Source organism: Schistocerca nitens, chromosome 2, assembly GCF_023898315.1.
Source record: "Schistocerca nitens isolate TAMUIC-IGC-003100 chromosome 2, iqSchNite1.1, whole genome shotgun sequence".
Lineage (NCBI taxonomy): Eukaryota > Metazoa > Arthropoda > Insecta > Orthoptera > Acrididae > Schistocerca > Schistocerca nitens.
The window spans coordinates 1180212175-1180228388 of NC_064615.1; the positions used below are offsets into that span (position 1 = coordinate 1180212175).

Here is a 16214-nt window from a genome sequence, read left to right on the forward strand (position 1 = left end):
AAATATGGTAGTGTAAATTTACACAGCATTCACTACCGGGAGACTGAAATTCTGTGCTGGCTTTGTCAGGTACATCACCATCCATAACGTGTAAATTTCTAGTGCAGTATCATAGGAAATTCCTTTGTGGGACCTTACCTCATCTCAGACTTGTTAAGTGAAAATACCTATGCACACTTTCTTATGAACATTCTCTCTATTCTTATAGAAGAAGTGCCACTGAATAAGCGACAGTATACGTGATTTCAATACGATGGTTGCCCAGCTCATGCTTCCTGTGTTGCAACGCAAATACTGAATGAAAAGTTTCATGATCATTGGATGGAATGGAATACTGCAGTACAATAGCTGGCCAGGTCTCACCCTGATTTTTTTCTATGGGGAGCACTGAACGATGTAGTCTATCATGAAGCCCCAACTATGCCATATGATAAGTGCCAGTGAACTGCCATCTTATGTACTTTAAAATGTTCATCTATCTCTTAAATGGCAAATGAAAATGCATCCTGCAGTCAATGATAAACAATTTGAGCACATATGCAAGTAAAATGTAAAAGTATGTTTCATTAAGAAAAGTATTCGTATTGTGGGAGACTGGTTGCCAGTCATTCTGAATACACTGTTTAGCTTATTTAAAGTGTATTCCATCTAATTACTGTGCTGAGTGGTATTTATAGACACATTTGCCTGACAGCAGGTGGTTTACTTTAAGGAGCATTCTGTTGTCTCCAGGCAAAGACACATAAGGTAATATTTTTGTTCAAATCTAAGAAAGTTAATACACTAGCTTCCTTTTTCCCTTCAATAAGGATGTTTACTGTTATGACTGAAAGTAAACAGTGACAAGGAGGGTCTAAATGGGAAAGTGCCTGATGAAACTGTCGTTTCCATAAAAACCTGTAAACACACACACATTTGAAATAGTTTCCCTAAGCCCCAAATGACACACCCAAAGGTAGCAGATGCTGTAGTTCCATATATAAGAATAATGGTTGTCCCTGTATCTATGTCAAATAGAAAATGAGGGATTATCTTAGTGGTGTTCACCCATCTTGCCTTACATAATGATGGAGCGTCGCATAACAGTTCTGCTTGGTGGTGTTTATACTGCAATAGTTCAGACTCCGGATACCTTTCTTTGAAATTTTAGTGTGTTTCTTGGAATCTTTTGTGAAGAGTTTCATTCTCAACATTAAAAGGCATTATACTGCTGCATGCAGCTTTTAGACCACTTTCGGATGCAGTTAAGAAAGTATATCATTCTATTTAAAAAATCATACGTGCTTCAATATTAAGACACTTTATGACATATCAAAGTACACATCCCTTAGTACTATCATTTGCTCAGAATCTTGTTTGATACCTGGACATATTCACAAAATAGATGGGCTACTTCTCTATGCCTCTGCATATATTCTTTTATTAGTGTTTTGCACTATTCTGCTATTTTTTCATATTTGATAATCACATATTATTACAATGAAGGGCAACTAAAAAATTCAGTAATTTAGATTGAATTCCATACTAATTTCAGAACTCCGCCACTGACCATAAAAATGTTGCTTTTCTATTTTATCAGAATTTCCTTTTTTTTTCATTTTTTCCTGTTTATCTTTTGCATGCCAAGGGCAGCTCCTAAAGCAATCTCTGGCACTACCCAGCCTAGTTGTGGCCCTGCCTGAAATGAGGATACTGAGAGTCACTGAATAGTAGTCTAATGAAGCGTCTGTTGTGAGCTTTGAAAAATGTGGCCATTTCAGTTCAGTGTATTATTATTTGATGCAGCAATAAACATATCATAGACCTTGAGCTACTTAGGCACCACTCAAGTGGAACTATACAGAACAAAAAAAATCTTGTACAATCATATAGATCTAGCTGTAATTGCAAGAACTGGTAGAATGGCTTACAACAGAGAGCTTTAATTATCTATTTCAAATAATTCTTCTCATTATGTCTGAGAACTGGGTATATTTTACATGCCTACTAAAATTGTATGATTATCACAAAATATTTTTCTCAGGCTATAATTAGTTTTCAACTAAATTATAAATGGTTAATATTAATTATTTGTTTAATATTTGTGAACATCATCATAATGTCTGAAGTATTAGCTTCTTGTGCTGCTTGAAGATTATTATCACTACATCATATGTCATGTAGAAGTACAAAATTGAGTACTTAAAAAGTTCTTTCTTCCTCCAAGCTATTCTGGGTCAAAGTCTTTTTGAAACCATTCCCTCTTCCTTAGTATTTTGTTATGAGACAAAATTTTGGACTCAGAACCATACAGTAAAAGTGGATATAAAGGGGCAGTAAACAAACATCTTTAAAAACAGAAGACACATTCTCTCAAAAGTTTTTAATGACCATTTGTTACAAACATTATTGTCAAATATAAATGTGCTACATACAACACAGTTTACTGAAATATTCATTTTACCTGAGATGGAGAAACAGTTTCATACAGTACGTTAATTACAACACTCAACTCATTAAAAATATTATTTATCGAAAGGCACTTATTAAATTATGTAGCAAGTGCCTTTAGTGGCAATAACATGTAATGCTTTCTGATACTGGTAAGTCATTAGTATCTATGAGCCTGATACAAGTTATGAAGTGGAATCCATTCAGTTCCTTCATTACTATTCTGTGAATTCCCCTGGATTTTTGAATATGTTGATTCTGTGCAGCTGTCAGGCTGAAAAATAAAATAAAATAAAGGATGAGTTTATTTGGCTGTGATGTTATCTTATCGTAACATGATAATTCTGATTAAATTTTTGCTCTGCGGTATTGGTGTCACTAGGACAGTTATAAGCAATGAACATATCTTAGGAATACTTTAACTGCTATGTCACAGGTACGAAATTTATTAGGTATGTGATTTATTGCTTACTGTTCTATATTTTTCTCAGTAACATGATTTTACATGCTCCCTCTATCCACTTCTCAAAGAAGGAATAATCTCATCACATCATGATTTTTCATATTTGCAGGCATAGCTGTGTGTAATATATGCTGGTGGCAGAGGGTTGCTAGCCAGAGGTGGCCCAGAGAAAGACAGTTATCAAAATAAACACTGCCTCTCTCAGCACACGTCAAGGTGACATCAGATCACTAGACAGATGGCCGAGACACACGGGCCTAGCACTGATGCCGTCAGTGCCTGGCATGTCGCACACAACATGAGCAGCACTTGAAGGCAGCTGGACACCCGTGCCAGTGATGATGTGAAACGTGGCTGTGCCTGCACCAGTAGCAGCGGAGGGTGACTGCCATGCCTGGAACTCAACCTCCTGCCTGCCTGAGCAGGAATCTGGCTTGCTGACGAAGTGGGCCTGGGATATCTCTCTCACACTGAGGCTTCAAGTCCAGAAATTGAACTCGGTGTGGGGAGCAGGTAGGCCAAACTTGTGACTGGTGCTGGTGGCTCCAATTTGTCCCTTCATCAGTTATACCACCCATTTCCTAGTAGTACCACCGGGCTGCAAACAAAGCTGCTACAAAATTACTGCTATTTATTCCTGATAAAAATACACCAGTTATGCCAATGTACCATTAAGTCACATTCTTGACAACAATACTAAAGCCCATTGGTGAAATCTCCTTGCCTGCATCGCAAGAACCACATCTTACCGCTGTAATGACATTTTTTTGCAGAGCTCTGCCTGGCCCATGTCACAATGAATAAACTCATCTATTACTGCCTACATCTTGCACTTGCCTTGTAGTGGTGCTACACTACTCCCCTCTATGCGAAGATTTGATACCCAAGTACCCCACTGGAAACAGTGTGTACCAGAGATCCCCAAGTCCTGTGAACATCGTATCGTGTTTAAGGAACCAGTTCCCTCTACAGAAGTGTCTGTCACCTTTAACCACATGGTTCAGAAACCATGTTAAATTTGCAAAGTTTGCTTATTAGACTTTCTCTTATACTACTATTTTACTTATTTACCACTCCACTTAATAGACCATCAGATTTCTTGGAACAAACAACACATTGTGCCTTTATTTTTTGTTCTGCTAGCCTTGTGCCCTTGGCAACTGTTTCTTTGTGTCCTCATGTCCTGTTCTGAGGCCTTGTATCCTCCTAAGCTCCAGGAAATACATTTCTCATCAACACACACACAACAATGTTCCGAACACACTCACTACAGCTATTGTCACCTTGGCATCTCTATTGTGTCACTCAGTCTCACAACAATTTGGAACATCATTCATGACTTTAGCCCTGCAAGAACAGTTCGCCTGGCTTGCTGATGAAGTGGGCCTGGGATATCCCTGTCACACTGTGGCTTAGAAAACGTATTTCCAAACCTATCCCCAAACATGAACCACATATGGTACTACCCCATTTTTGAGCCCTAGACTGAGAAAGTTTAAATCTTGGTATTAAAGATGGGAGAAAGTGGGCTAGTAATTTTTTCATGTTAAAGTTCATTGCTTGTGGAGCAAATGGGATGGGGTGGCAAAAGGGACCAAACCACCTGCCCCACAAGCCTATGTATTGTCTCCACTTATCTCTCTCATTTTCTTTTATACTGCCTCCTCTCTCTTTTGCTCTCCCTGCTACTGTCTTCATCCATCTCTGTCTCTCTTTTGTTCCCACTGCTGACAGTTTATTTATACATTTTGACACACTTATATTCCTCTGATACATACCAACAAAAATATAATATATGGTTAAAATAAAATTGTCTCCCTTCCAAAGCAAGTTCACGCTACACTACTTTGCACAACAATGCACAATATTTTCAGGTTGCACCTACAGTACACCAAAGATGTGGTGTCTGATTTGCAAGAACAAAGAATTCCATATAACAAAATAGTTTATTGTAATGTGCTTATGTTATAAGGTAGCACCATTGAATAATTTTGTTTTATTGGGGAAAACATGACAACTAAGTTTGGTGACACCAGAACACTGCGACGACCCTAGAACCCTTTCCGTGTGTTCACTATGTCAGTTGAAACTACATTTATATCTCAGACAGGATATTGTGTATGTTTTGTACATGCATAAGTACCATAAGTTTGAACTTCTGGAGTTGGTAATGGATTGTGGTATAGAAAAAAGTTTCAAGTTTTCCTGAGATGATAATCTTAAGAGCATATGTTGAGAATTTTGATGATTTGGCTTGAATGTAAATTATAGAAGTGGCCTTCCCCACAGTGAGTACTTTTGGTTTTGGAAAATTATGGCTTTTTTTCTCAGGAATTACTCATGAACCCCAAAACACTTGATCCCTTACCTCTGTGATCAATAGAACCCAAGATATGTCCTCCTGAAAAAAATGCATTATCACACACTGCTCCTTGGTATGCACTGGTACTGTGCACTGACTCACATACTATCTTTGACTTCCTACTCTCTCTTCAGTGCCACCTCCACCTCCAAACCCCCCCCCCCCCCTTTTCTGTTCATCTTTGTCTTCCCTTAAATTTTGAATGAAAATTATCAGAAGGGCAGCTGCTGAAGCCTTCTGGCATAAGAAGTCACCCTCTTCTGCCAATGGCCTTGTCAAAAATGATGGAGAGGTAGACAGAGTTTTAAGTTTCAAATGGCTCTGAGCACTATGGGACTTAACTTCTGAGGTCATCAGTCCCCTAGAACTTAGAACGACTTAAACCTAACTAACCTAAGGACATCACACACACCCGTGCCCGAGGTAGGATTCGAACCTGCGACCGTAGCGGTCGCGCGGCTCCAGACTGTAGCACCTAGAACCACTCGGCCAGCCCGGCTGGCAGAGTTTTAAGGCTCCCTGACCCTTAGGGTGGGGAATTACCCCTAAAAGATGGAAAAATCAGCAATGATCAACAGCATGAAGATGCAGAAGGCAACTGAAACCACTGCATTAAAGGCACACAATGTGTATCCACAGGACTTGTGTGGCCTGTAACTGAAAAAGTGTCATGATGACCTCTTATAAAAAATCCCACCCTACTGGATGTTTTGCTCAAGGAATGAACTACGAGGCGTGTATTTTAAGTAAGTACCATTTTGCAATTAAAAAAGGCATGCTAAGATACCTCAATAATTTTATTGTTACATGAAAGCCTGTACATTAATCTACGCACTGACGCCATTACAGTCTGATTCTTCCTTGTCTACCTTGTGTACTGAGTGTTTAAGATGCCTCCGACCATTGTGAGTCCAGCCGACTGTGAAGTATGGGCTGTTATAAGATTTCTTAGTGCTGAAGGCCTAAAATCGATTGATACTCATTGTGAGATCTGTTCAGTTTACGGAGAAAACATTATGAGTGATGGAATGGTAAGAAAGTGGGTGAGAGCATTTAAAGATAACCGCACAAATGTGCATGGTGAACAATGGAGTGGGCGTCCTTCGGTCATTCATGAAAGTTTGGTGCAGGAAGTGGACAATATGGTGAGAGAAAACAGATACTTTATGATTTCCTCCTTGCGGGATGACTTTCCTAATGTTTCTGATAGTTGCTTGGCGACTCCATGGAGTGCTGTGTGCACAACGATCATATATGTTAAATTAAAAGGAAGGTCAGCATTGGCCGTAATATTGATGTTTTATTGATATAAATATTGTGATCGCCAAGAGGAAACAATAAGAATGGAAGATCAAGAACAAAGTGCTCACATAAAAATGAGTGTACAACGGGGCTGCAGTCTTTAACCCCTATTGTACAAACTTTATGTCAAAAAAGTAATGACAGAGATAAAAGAAAGTTTCAAGAGTAAGATTAAAATTGATGCTGAATGGAATATCAATGATAAGATTAGCTGCTGACATTGCTACCCTCAGTGAAAGTGTAGAAGAATTTCAGGAGCTGTTGAATGAAATGAACAGGCTAATGAGCATACACTATGGACGCAAGGAAGGTGGCAGAAATACAGAGCAGCACATATGGGATTAGTGATAAACTTAGCATCAAAACTGATGACCCTGAAGTAGACTGAATGAAATAATGCTGCTACCTTGGAAACAAAAGAACACATGATGGACAGAGCAAGTAGGAGATAAAAAGCAGACTAGCACAGGCCAAGAGGCCATTCTTGGTAAAACAAAGATTATTAATATCAAACAAAGGCCCTAATTTAAGGAATTAATTTCTGAAACTGTACATTTGGAGCACAGCATTGTACTGTGGTAGTGAATCATAGGTTGTGGGAAAACAGGAAAAGAAGAGAACTGAAGCCTTTGAGATGTGGTGTCATAGATGAATGTTGGAAATTAGTTGGATCGTTAAGATAAGGAATGAGGAGGTTCTCCTCAGAATCAGCAAAGAAGGGATCATACAGAAAACACTGATAAGAAAAAGGAACACAATATTATGGAAAGGATAGAATGCTAGTCACCATATAGAGGAGATGTTGAGTCAGAGATAGGCACAATGAAAAGACTGCCAAACATGTAAGCTTTTGGCCAAGAAGACCTTGATTGGAACTAGACAACATACACATTCACACAAACACAAGTCACACACATATGACCTGTGTCTCTGATTGTCAAGGACAGACTGCAAGAGTGATGATAGGATTTGCATTAAAGGCTCAGAGTATTTTTTTTTAAAAAAAAAGGTACCTAGAATATTGCCTCCTGAAAGTAAGTACCAGCCAGACATTCTGTCTCTTTATAGTTTTAAAATTTCTCCAAATGGATTTTATCATCAGGTATAATTACATCATCACACAATGAAATAACTTTTGTACTGTTTTTGATGGTTTTATCCTTGAATATGTTATTTTTAATGTTCACAGCTTTTTTTTTTTTTTTTTTTTTTTTTTTTTTTTTTTTTTTTTTTTTTGCCTTGATCTGCCACTGTTGAATCTTGTTGATTGCGTTTTATGACTGCATCTATTGCAATGAGTCATTTATCTACAAAAGTGACAGGAATCTATGTATTCCATTTTTTTACATGTAATGGCTATCTCTGAAAAAGTGTCTGAAAGCATGCATGCATCCAGTACAGTATGGTGCTCATACTATAATGAACTAAACTATATCTTGAATGGAAGAATGAGGACAGAAAACCCATCTGCTTTTGCAATAGACTGGATAGTAGCAATGATATTCATCCTGCTTTGTGCTTAAAGCTTTCTCAGTGCATCAACAAAGAGACAATGATGTTAATGTACTTTTATTTGTTGTAGCTGCAAAAGGAAGCCCGAAAAAAATATTTATTTTACAGTATCAAGTTGTAAGAAAAGAAAAGGTGTATTAATAAGTAAAGTTTTCAGCAATCTTGACAACTGATTTAGTAATGTGGCATTTTATTTTGCTGTTAAGAAGTGTTGTGGACACATTGGAAATCAATATAAGCCATAAACAAATTGAGGATATTATTGTGCTTTTAATCTATCTCAGTAGTACTAGAGAGCCTACATTTAAATAATCAGTGAGTTTCTGGACATCATATTCCATGCAAAATTTACTTGGCTGGCATATTTGGAGGATCTCACGGTAGGGTATCTCACTAGGTATTTTGACAATGTCTGCACATTAGAAGAAAAGGCTACCATCCCAAATAGCAATTGTAGAGGTATTTCATTATTAATCAAATTACTGCTGTGTCGTATATGTTTCCACTCTGAATTTGGATCTAAAATGCACAGTTTCAATGCACCAGAGATCAAGGTGGCATTGCATATACATTTGGTCTTACCAATGTACGTTTTCATCATTCCCTTCCATCACTGAAGTCAAATTTTGGGAAAAGCATCATACTCAATCTCTCAGAAATCTTATCTACCTACGATGGCACTCCACTGATAATGACTTCAACAGCTGCGAGATATTAAACTTAAATCTGGTTTTCTACATTTTGTGGCACCATGAGGACATTAAGTTAGCTATAACAAATTGTAAAACAGCTTCTGTGTTGGTAACATAAGAGAGCTGCCAGCAGCTCCTAGTATTGTAAGATGCTTTGTTTCCATTTAGTTCTGCAGTAATTTGCATTTCTGGCCATTCCTCATGCACAACAGTCAGTCATGAAAAACATGGCATTTTCAGAAGAAAGGGTAGCTACCACTGAATGATCAGGGGCTACGAGTTGAATCAATAACTCATCTTAGCTACTAATGAGATACACATTTGTAATACATCTACAGAACTACAAAAATTGTGATTTCATTTTTATAATTAATTTAAACCATACAAACAGAAGGGCTTGATGATAATATACGCTGTCAGGTCTATGCTGGTGGTGTCCTTGGTTCATGGTACCCAATATTACATATTCAGAATTTGGTAAAGAAAGGATTCAATTAATGCCAAATTCTGCATAGATGTTAAGACTACTAAAGCAGATGATTAGAGGTTAAATTTTCTCATTGGGTTTTATTATATGAATGTTACGCAGCCTTTTATATGCCCTAGATCTAAACATCCAGAACATTCTTCTCCAATTGCTCGGACTGGGGAAGATGGTGCCTATATGTTGAGTGTCTGGGAGGATGGATATCTTATAAGAACAAGTTAACAGATTCCTCACTTAAGGTTGTGTATCAGCTGTTTATCACTCACTCTGGTATCCGTCTGAACACTGTGATGTTACTGTTGAGGGTATACAGTATGCACCAGTGGTATATGAGTGGCTGAGGATGATGTTATTGATAAAATCACCCATTGACTTACTTGATTAATGTAGAACTTTGATCACACAGCTTTCCCTTCCAGGAGGAGGATCTGCTATTTCATATTGTGTGTGGTATAATACTTCTGATACATCTTTTTGTTCAAGTACTCTTTTACAGGTGATTATAAAATAAATTTTGTGACACGAGAAAGGTTATTGCCCTTTATAGTTGTAATAAGCGTGAACTGTAGTTTCACTACATTTTAATGTGGAAAAGAGCACAGTACACCTACAAAACAAAGTACAATAGCTACATTCTGTGCACAGAAACTCATGAAAACATAACTGCTGATGTGATAATGACACTCCACCCAATTGTGTTACAGCCAAAATATGAATTCATTGCATTACAGTCAAATGATGCACTGAAGTGAAGAATTAAGGGACTGTTATATTAAAGTGTGTTCTTGAAGACGAACATCTATTCTCTCCTTCCGAACATCATGACAATTTGATCTGAAAGCTGAGATTAATGGCAAAATAACCTTGATACAAGAATTTAGCTGTTTTCACAATAACAAGCAGTAACAACACAGCAAGATCTTTGGGCATGACTGATATCTTTGAATTGAGATAGAATGAGAGGGAGGCAAATTGTAAGGACACCTCATTTCTGACTTTACTGTATTGGTTTTGCAGTTTGCAAAGTAAATATGTTGTGTGTAACAGTTGTCTTAGAGGAGGAGATTAGTGTTTAACGTCCCGTCAACAACAAGGTCATTAGAGACGGAGCGCAAGCTCGGGTTAGGGAAGGATGGGGAAGGAAATCGGCCGTGCCCTTTCAAAGGAACCATCCCGGCATTTGCCAGAAGCGATTTAGGGAAATCGCGGAAAACCTAAATCAGGATGGCCGGAGACGGGATTGAACCGTCGTCCTCCCGAATGCGAGTCCAGTGTGCTAACCACTGCGCCATCTCGCTCGGTGTAGTTGTCTTAGATATCCTCTAGTCATTCAGTTGCCGAAATCAGAATGGCTTTCTTTGTTTCCACCCACTGGGCACTTCCTCTGCAAACCATGAGAGTTGTGTCACAAATGGCTTAAATTTGTAAGTATTCTACAATATACCTTCAACCTATATGAAACAGATGGCAAACATGTGCAGTGGATCAATACTCTTGTTGGAATGTTGGTATGGAAGCAAAGAGAACTTCACACAGATTTACATGAGGTTAGAGCCTTATTACTAAACAAAACCTGAAGACAGCCAAAAAAGAGAAAGGAGAGCAATGTGACTGGAGTGTGATGAATTCTAAAGTAAAATATTACCGAATAATCTGTGTAAAAAACCTAAGAAACTTCAGCCTCACTTAAAATCACTAAGCAGATCAAAATCAGTTACTGTGTCACTCAGTGAATATACTGGTCCTGAAACAGAAAATGACAGAAAGAAGACCAAAATACTGAATTCAGTCTTCCAAAAGTATCTCACTGAGGAAGACTGTCATATGTTTTTCTTCTTTCAGTCAACACACAAATGTTGAGATAAGTAATTGCAGAATAAAAAACTAACACTACTCAACAATGGAAGGTTACCTGGACTGGATGAGCTACCTGCAAGACTCTAGATTATGTGAAAAAATTTGTTTCTCTAGTAGTAGTTTGTTGTTGGCTGCTTGAGCAATGGATTATACCAAGTGACATGAAAAAACACATGCCATTCACATTTTAAAGAAGGGCCATCAGACAGGTGCACAGATTTACAGGCTTATAATTTATCACTGACATCACTATGTAGCAGAATTATTGAACTAGTAGTTTTATGGTACCATATTATGATCTTCTTGGTCTCTTCTACAAAGATCAACATGGATTAAGTAAACAGGTATCATGTGAACCTCATTGCGAAATGAGTTTCACAATACCCAAAGTGCCATAGACAACAGCATGCAGTTTGATGCCATCTTCATTGACTTCCAGAAGACACTCAATACAGTTCAGCATTCTCATTTAGTGAACAAAATGTGACCTTATTGATGATTGGTCCAGATTTGTGACTTGTGTTAAAACTTCCTAGCGGATGGAACTCAACATGTAATTTTTAACAGGCATGACAATGGACAATTATAAGAGGGATTGCTGAAAGCTCTATGAGACAGTTCATAGACAGTGCTACTGTCTGTAACAGGAATGCACAGATCGCAGTCCCTTAGATGTATGGGCGCCCCCACTGTTCTGATCCCCCACCCATCACCTTTCATTCTTGTAAATTCTTGTTTTTACTCACCATTCGTTTCCTCCCAGAAAAAAAAGGTAAGTTCTTCGTAAAACTTCATTCTTATGAGCCACACCCATCTATATGACATTGCGGCACAGGGATCTCAATTTGGAATCATAACTCATCTAACAGCGCACAGTTTTTGAAGTTGTGCAACAAAGTTGTTGCAGCAATAAGAGCTGCATATGAGCCTGCAGGAAATGACATTGTACAGTTGTCAGTGTTTCATGTATTCTACAGACAATATCTTTCACCAAGAGCTTTGTCAGTCCACTCATTAGAGTATGGTCATTTCTTTTCAGCTCTTATTTAGACAGAGTGAGGAGTGTGTGGCCCTCAGTACTAGCAAGTTTGTACACCCCTGATCTATAGCAGTGGTTCTCAACCTGGGGATAATTACCCCCTGAGGGGTAAAGTGAAGATTTCTGAAGGGCCTCTCTAAATTAGTTTGTACAAATAATCTCTATTATCAAAATCTCACTACATTACAATACATAACACTTCATTATCACCATCATCAGCCATCTAATATCCTCTGCTGGATAAAGGCCTTCTCTACATGTTTCCATGAATTGTGATCTTTAGCACTATGAATCAATATTGCTGCTGCACACATTTCACAAGTATATCTTCTCTGTCTTTTCTTGTTTCTTGGAAATAGCTTCCTTTGGCATTCTACTATCCAGCTTCCTGGGAACTGTGTGGCTCACCTCTACTTTTTTCATCAATGTCATAGTTATATCCCTCACTAACAAAGAGATAGAGGGCCTGGCCAGTACTTACCTCAGCTCAGTACAGCCGATAGATACACAAAACAGAACACAAAAGATTCACATCTTTATATTAGATTTTCCATTAATCATTTATATCCCTCACTCTAATCTGTTCCCTAATCCATTTACTTGCTTTCCTCTCTCTCCCAATAATTTGCAACTTGCATCTCTCCATATGTTTAAAGATCATATCTCACTGTCATGAGTCAAAATTTCTTACACATACTGTTTGTTATTTTTCTGTTTCATATAGATTAAAAGTTTCATTTTCAAAATTTATTTATTTCACCAAGATCAGTTTTACTCTTCTATTTACTGCTTTTGATGTTCATTCAATGGTAATAATCATTTGCCACCAGTAATAAATTTTAATAGCAACCGTATTTTCAGATTTGGAAAACTGGCCTGTGTTCTAAGATTGTTCCAGTGGATGAAGGAATATTTTCACATTGTGAAGTTCAAGCCAAAGTACAATTTGCTGGATCTTGTAAAGGTAACACCCTATAAAAAGATTTTCATACAGTAGAAGTGGTAGGGAGATTTCTTAGGAACACTGATTCCATTTGCCATGAATTACAACTGAAAGTAGACTTTTGACTATCTTTGCAATGAAAATTAAGGTGAAGAACTTGGTACATCACTTACAATATGAAATGACAGACACCAGAGCAAATATAAAAGAAAGACTGTTATAAATAAGCAAAACCAAGCAACCCATTGACTTATTATTTTTTTGACCAAATATTTTTTTTATTTAGTGAAAACAGCAGAAAACAGTTGAGTACCCATTGTTTGTACTTTATATCTGTACTGTAAACAGTTTTTTTTCTAACACATTAGAATTGCACTGTCATAGTTTTTGCAACCTAACATTTAATTAGATCCCAAACTTTGTATAGGATGTGCATGACATCTGATCCTGTTCAGGAGTAATGGTCTCAGGAAGGTTGAGAACCACTGGTTTCAACACCAGGGGACTGTAATGAAAAGCAGGGACACCAGCAGAGGCTCAGCAATTGGTGTGGGGCTGGCAGTTGACCCTGAGTATAAATAAATGTAACACACTTCATGTAAATAGATGCAGAGATATATTATTGTTAAATTACACTGCTGGCATCTGTAAAATACCTAGCCATAACCATCTGATGTGACCCTACAAAACTAATTACAGGAAATCAGATACCATGTTGAGATTCATTAGAAGAATATCAACCAAAAGCAATTCATCTACAAAAGAAGTTGCTAACAAAACACTCATTTGACCAATTCTTTAGTACTGCACATCAATCAGCAGTCCTTACAATGATGGACTAACAAAAGAGACAGGAAAGATACATGCATGACAAACATGTTCCATCATGGGATCATTCAGTACAAGAGCATGTGGCAGAAGATGCTATAATAGAAGTGTTGTGCATCACGAAGAGGTCTCCTGTTGAGATTCTGAGAGATTATGTTTCAATAGGAGTCAGGCAACATATTACTTCCTTTCAAATATATCTCACAAAATGACCTCAGTGTGAAAATCAGTGAAATTAGAACTTGTATGGTGTTTACCAACAATCATTCTTCCCATGCACTAATCTGAAATGGAACAAGGAAGTGGAAAATAACAGTGCTACCTCCACCATACACCATAAAGTGGCTTGCAAAGTATAGATACTGTTGGTGAAAAGTTCTTCCATTACCAGGACATGAACTGTCAACCCCAAAATTGTGAACATCTACATCCACACTCTCAAAGCAGCCGTAGGGTTTGTACCAGAGTTTTTTTTTTTTTTTTTTTTTTTTTTTTTTTTTTTTTTTTTTTTTTTTTTTTTTTTTTAATTTCCTTCCCTTTACTATTACACTTGTGGAAGATACATGAGAAGAGACTACTAGAACTCCTGTAATTTTGCCAGCATGATAACTGTAGGAACTAGAAGGATGTAATATGTTTCTGGATGTGGGCTCTTGGAATCATGTCAATAAGACTCACTAAAACAAACAACATATTCCTTGAAGTGTTATCCACAGCAGTTTGTTGACCATTTTTGTGATAGTCTCATGATGACTAAATGTATCCATGACAAATTGTGAGGTGCCTCTTTGAATCTTTGCCTCTCTTAATCCAACTCAGTAAGGGTGCCAGATTCACAAACAATACTCAGGAATGCAGCCAGATGATGTAGTTGACAACTGCCAATATTTCAACAATGTCACCCAGCTGCATTCCCATAAGTTATTTGAGCTTTGTTTACACAAGGAGAAACTTAGGTTTCACAATACTCAAGAACTCATCAAAAAAGTATTTTATAAGAGACCTCTTTTGGCATTAATTACACTTTTTTAGGATTCTTCCAATAAATCCAAGTCTGGTATTCACCTACCACATGGAATGATTTATGTTGTTGTTCCACTTTATATTGCTCTCTCTCTCTCTCTCTCTATTTCAGTGACTGATGCACATGCACTAACAGGGCTGCCAAGGAGACAAGATATGAAGGATTCATATGGGAAGATTTATTGTCTTAGTCTCACAGCAACTTTTAATGCATTATATTTGAAAGTATTAAAAATATATGTTTTTGATGGTGAACTGGTCATTATTTTTATGAAACTGTCTCTTACATTGTAATGTACATTGGTCAACTGTGAACTGATGTGCCCCCTCCTGTTTCTCCAATTAGACACCCACACAGGTTCTATTAGGCTTTTGTAACTTTCATCTTCCTTTGTCAAGGCCAAAAGAGCAATTAGGAAAAGTTGGAAAAGAGGTGCAAGTCCCTCAGGCCCCAGGTTGCAAGTGATCTACCAACTGAGAGAACATTACATTACTTTCAGACAGAAGCATTATAGCTACTTCAATAAATGATGACTAAATAGACCACACAAACTCACAAAGAATGCATTCCTTTCCCCCCATCCAAAAATATACTTACCATTTCTGAGATCTTTATGTTCTCAGGGTACTGAACAAGTCCAGATGACACACATGACTCAATATTTTCAGCATTTTTCATTGATACTTCTAAAGGAACTCGAAATGTTGCGTAGGGGCTTATGCCTTTCCTGTGGGCAGGTGAAACTCTCACTGGTGTAGGTAGGTACACAGACTCCTGTGGTGTTGGACTTAGTGCCATCAGACCATCATCACTGTCATAAATGGGTGCAACAGTCTTCTTATCTGCTCCTGACATTAAGTCCTTCTCCAATGGCTTATCTGGAAGACATGAAATGTAATTGCTGCAAATCTCTTCCTACAAAAAAAAAACACATCAAAGACATATTTTTCTCACTGGTATGTAAAGAATTGTCCAGTTGTACTTTGATTTGCTAATTTCGATGATTACAATAAAAATAATTGCTCTTAATATGTTTGTTTTCTAGTTGCTACTTTTTCTTTAATTTTGACATAATGGTATGAACTATGTTTTAGTTAACTGTCATAAAATTTCATACAAGACCTTATAACACCATGACATTTATAGCCCGCTAACAAGAAAATATCAACATATTTATAAAGAAGAATATGAATTAGAACAGATTGCTGCTCAGCACATGGAGAAGGCATTGAGGGGCATCTACATCTACGTCTATGTAATTACTCTGCTATTCAC

At 37.5% G+C, this 16214-nt stretch overlaps 1 protein-coding gene across 1 annotated transcript in view; it reads right to left on the reverse strand.

Moving 5' to 3' along the window:
• Positions 1-2447: 2447 nt before the first annotated feature.
• Positions 2448-16214, reverse strand: part of LOC126234823 (Down syndrome cell adhesion molecule-like protein Dscam2) — a 299567-nt gene continuing 285800 nt past the window's right edge. Inside the window, exons 19-20 of the mRNA XM_049943568.1 lie at positions 15537-15817; positions 2448-2704 (exon numbers count right to left, since the gene is read on the reverse strand). Coding sequence (XP_049799525.1) covers positions 2591-2704; positions 15537-15817 — 395 coding nt within the window. The 3' untranslated portion in view covers positions 2448-2590. The remainder of the gene's footprint in view (positions 2705-15536; positions 15818-16214) is intronic.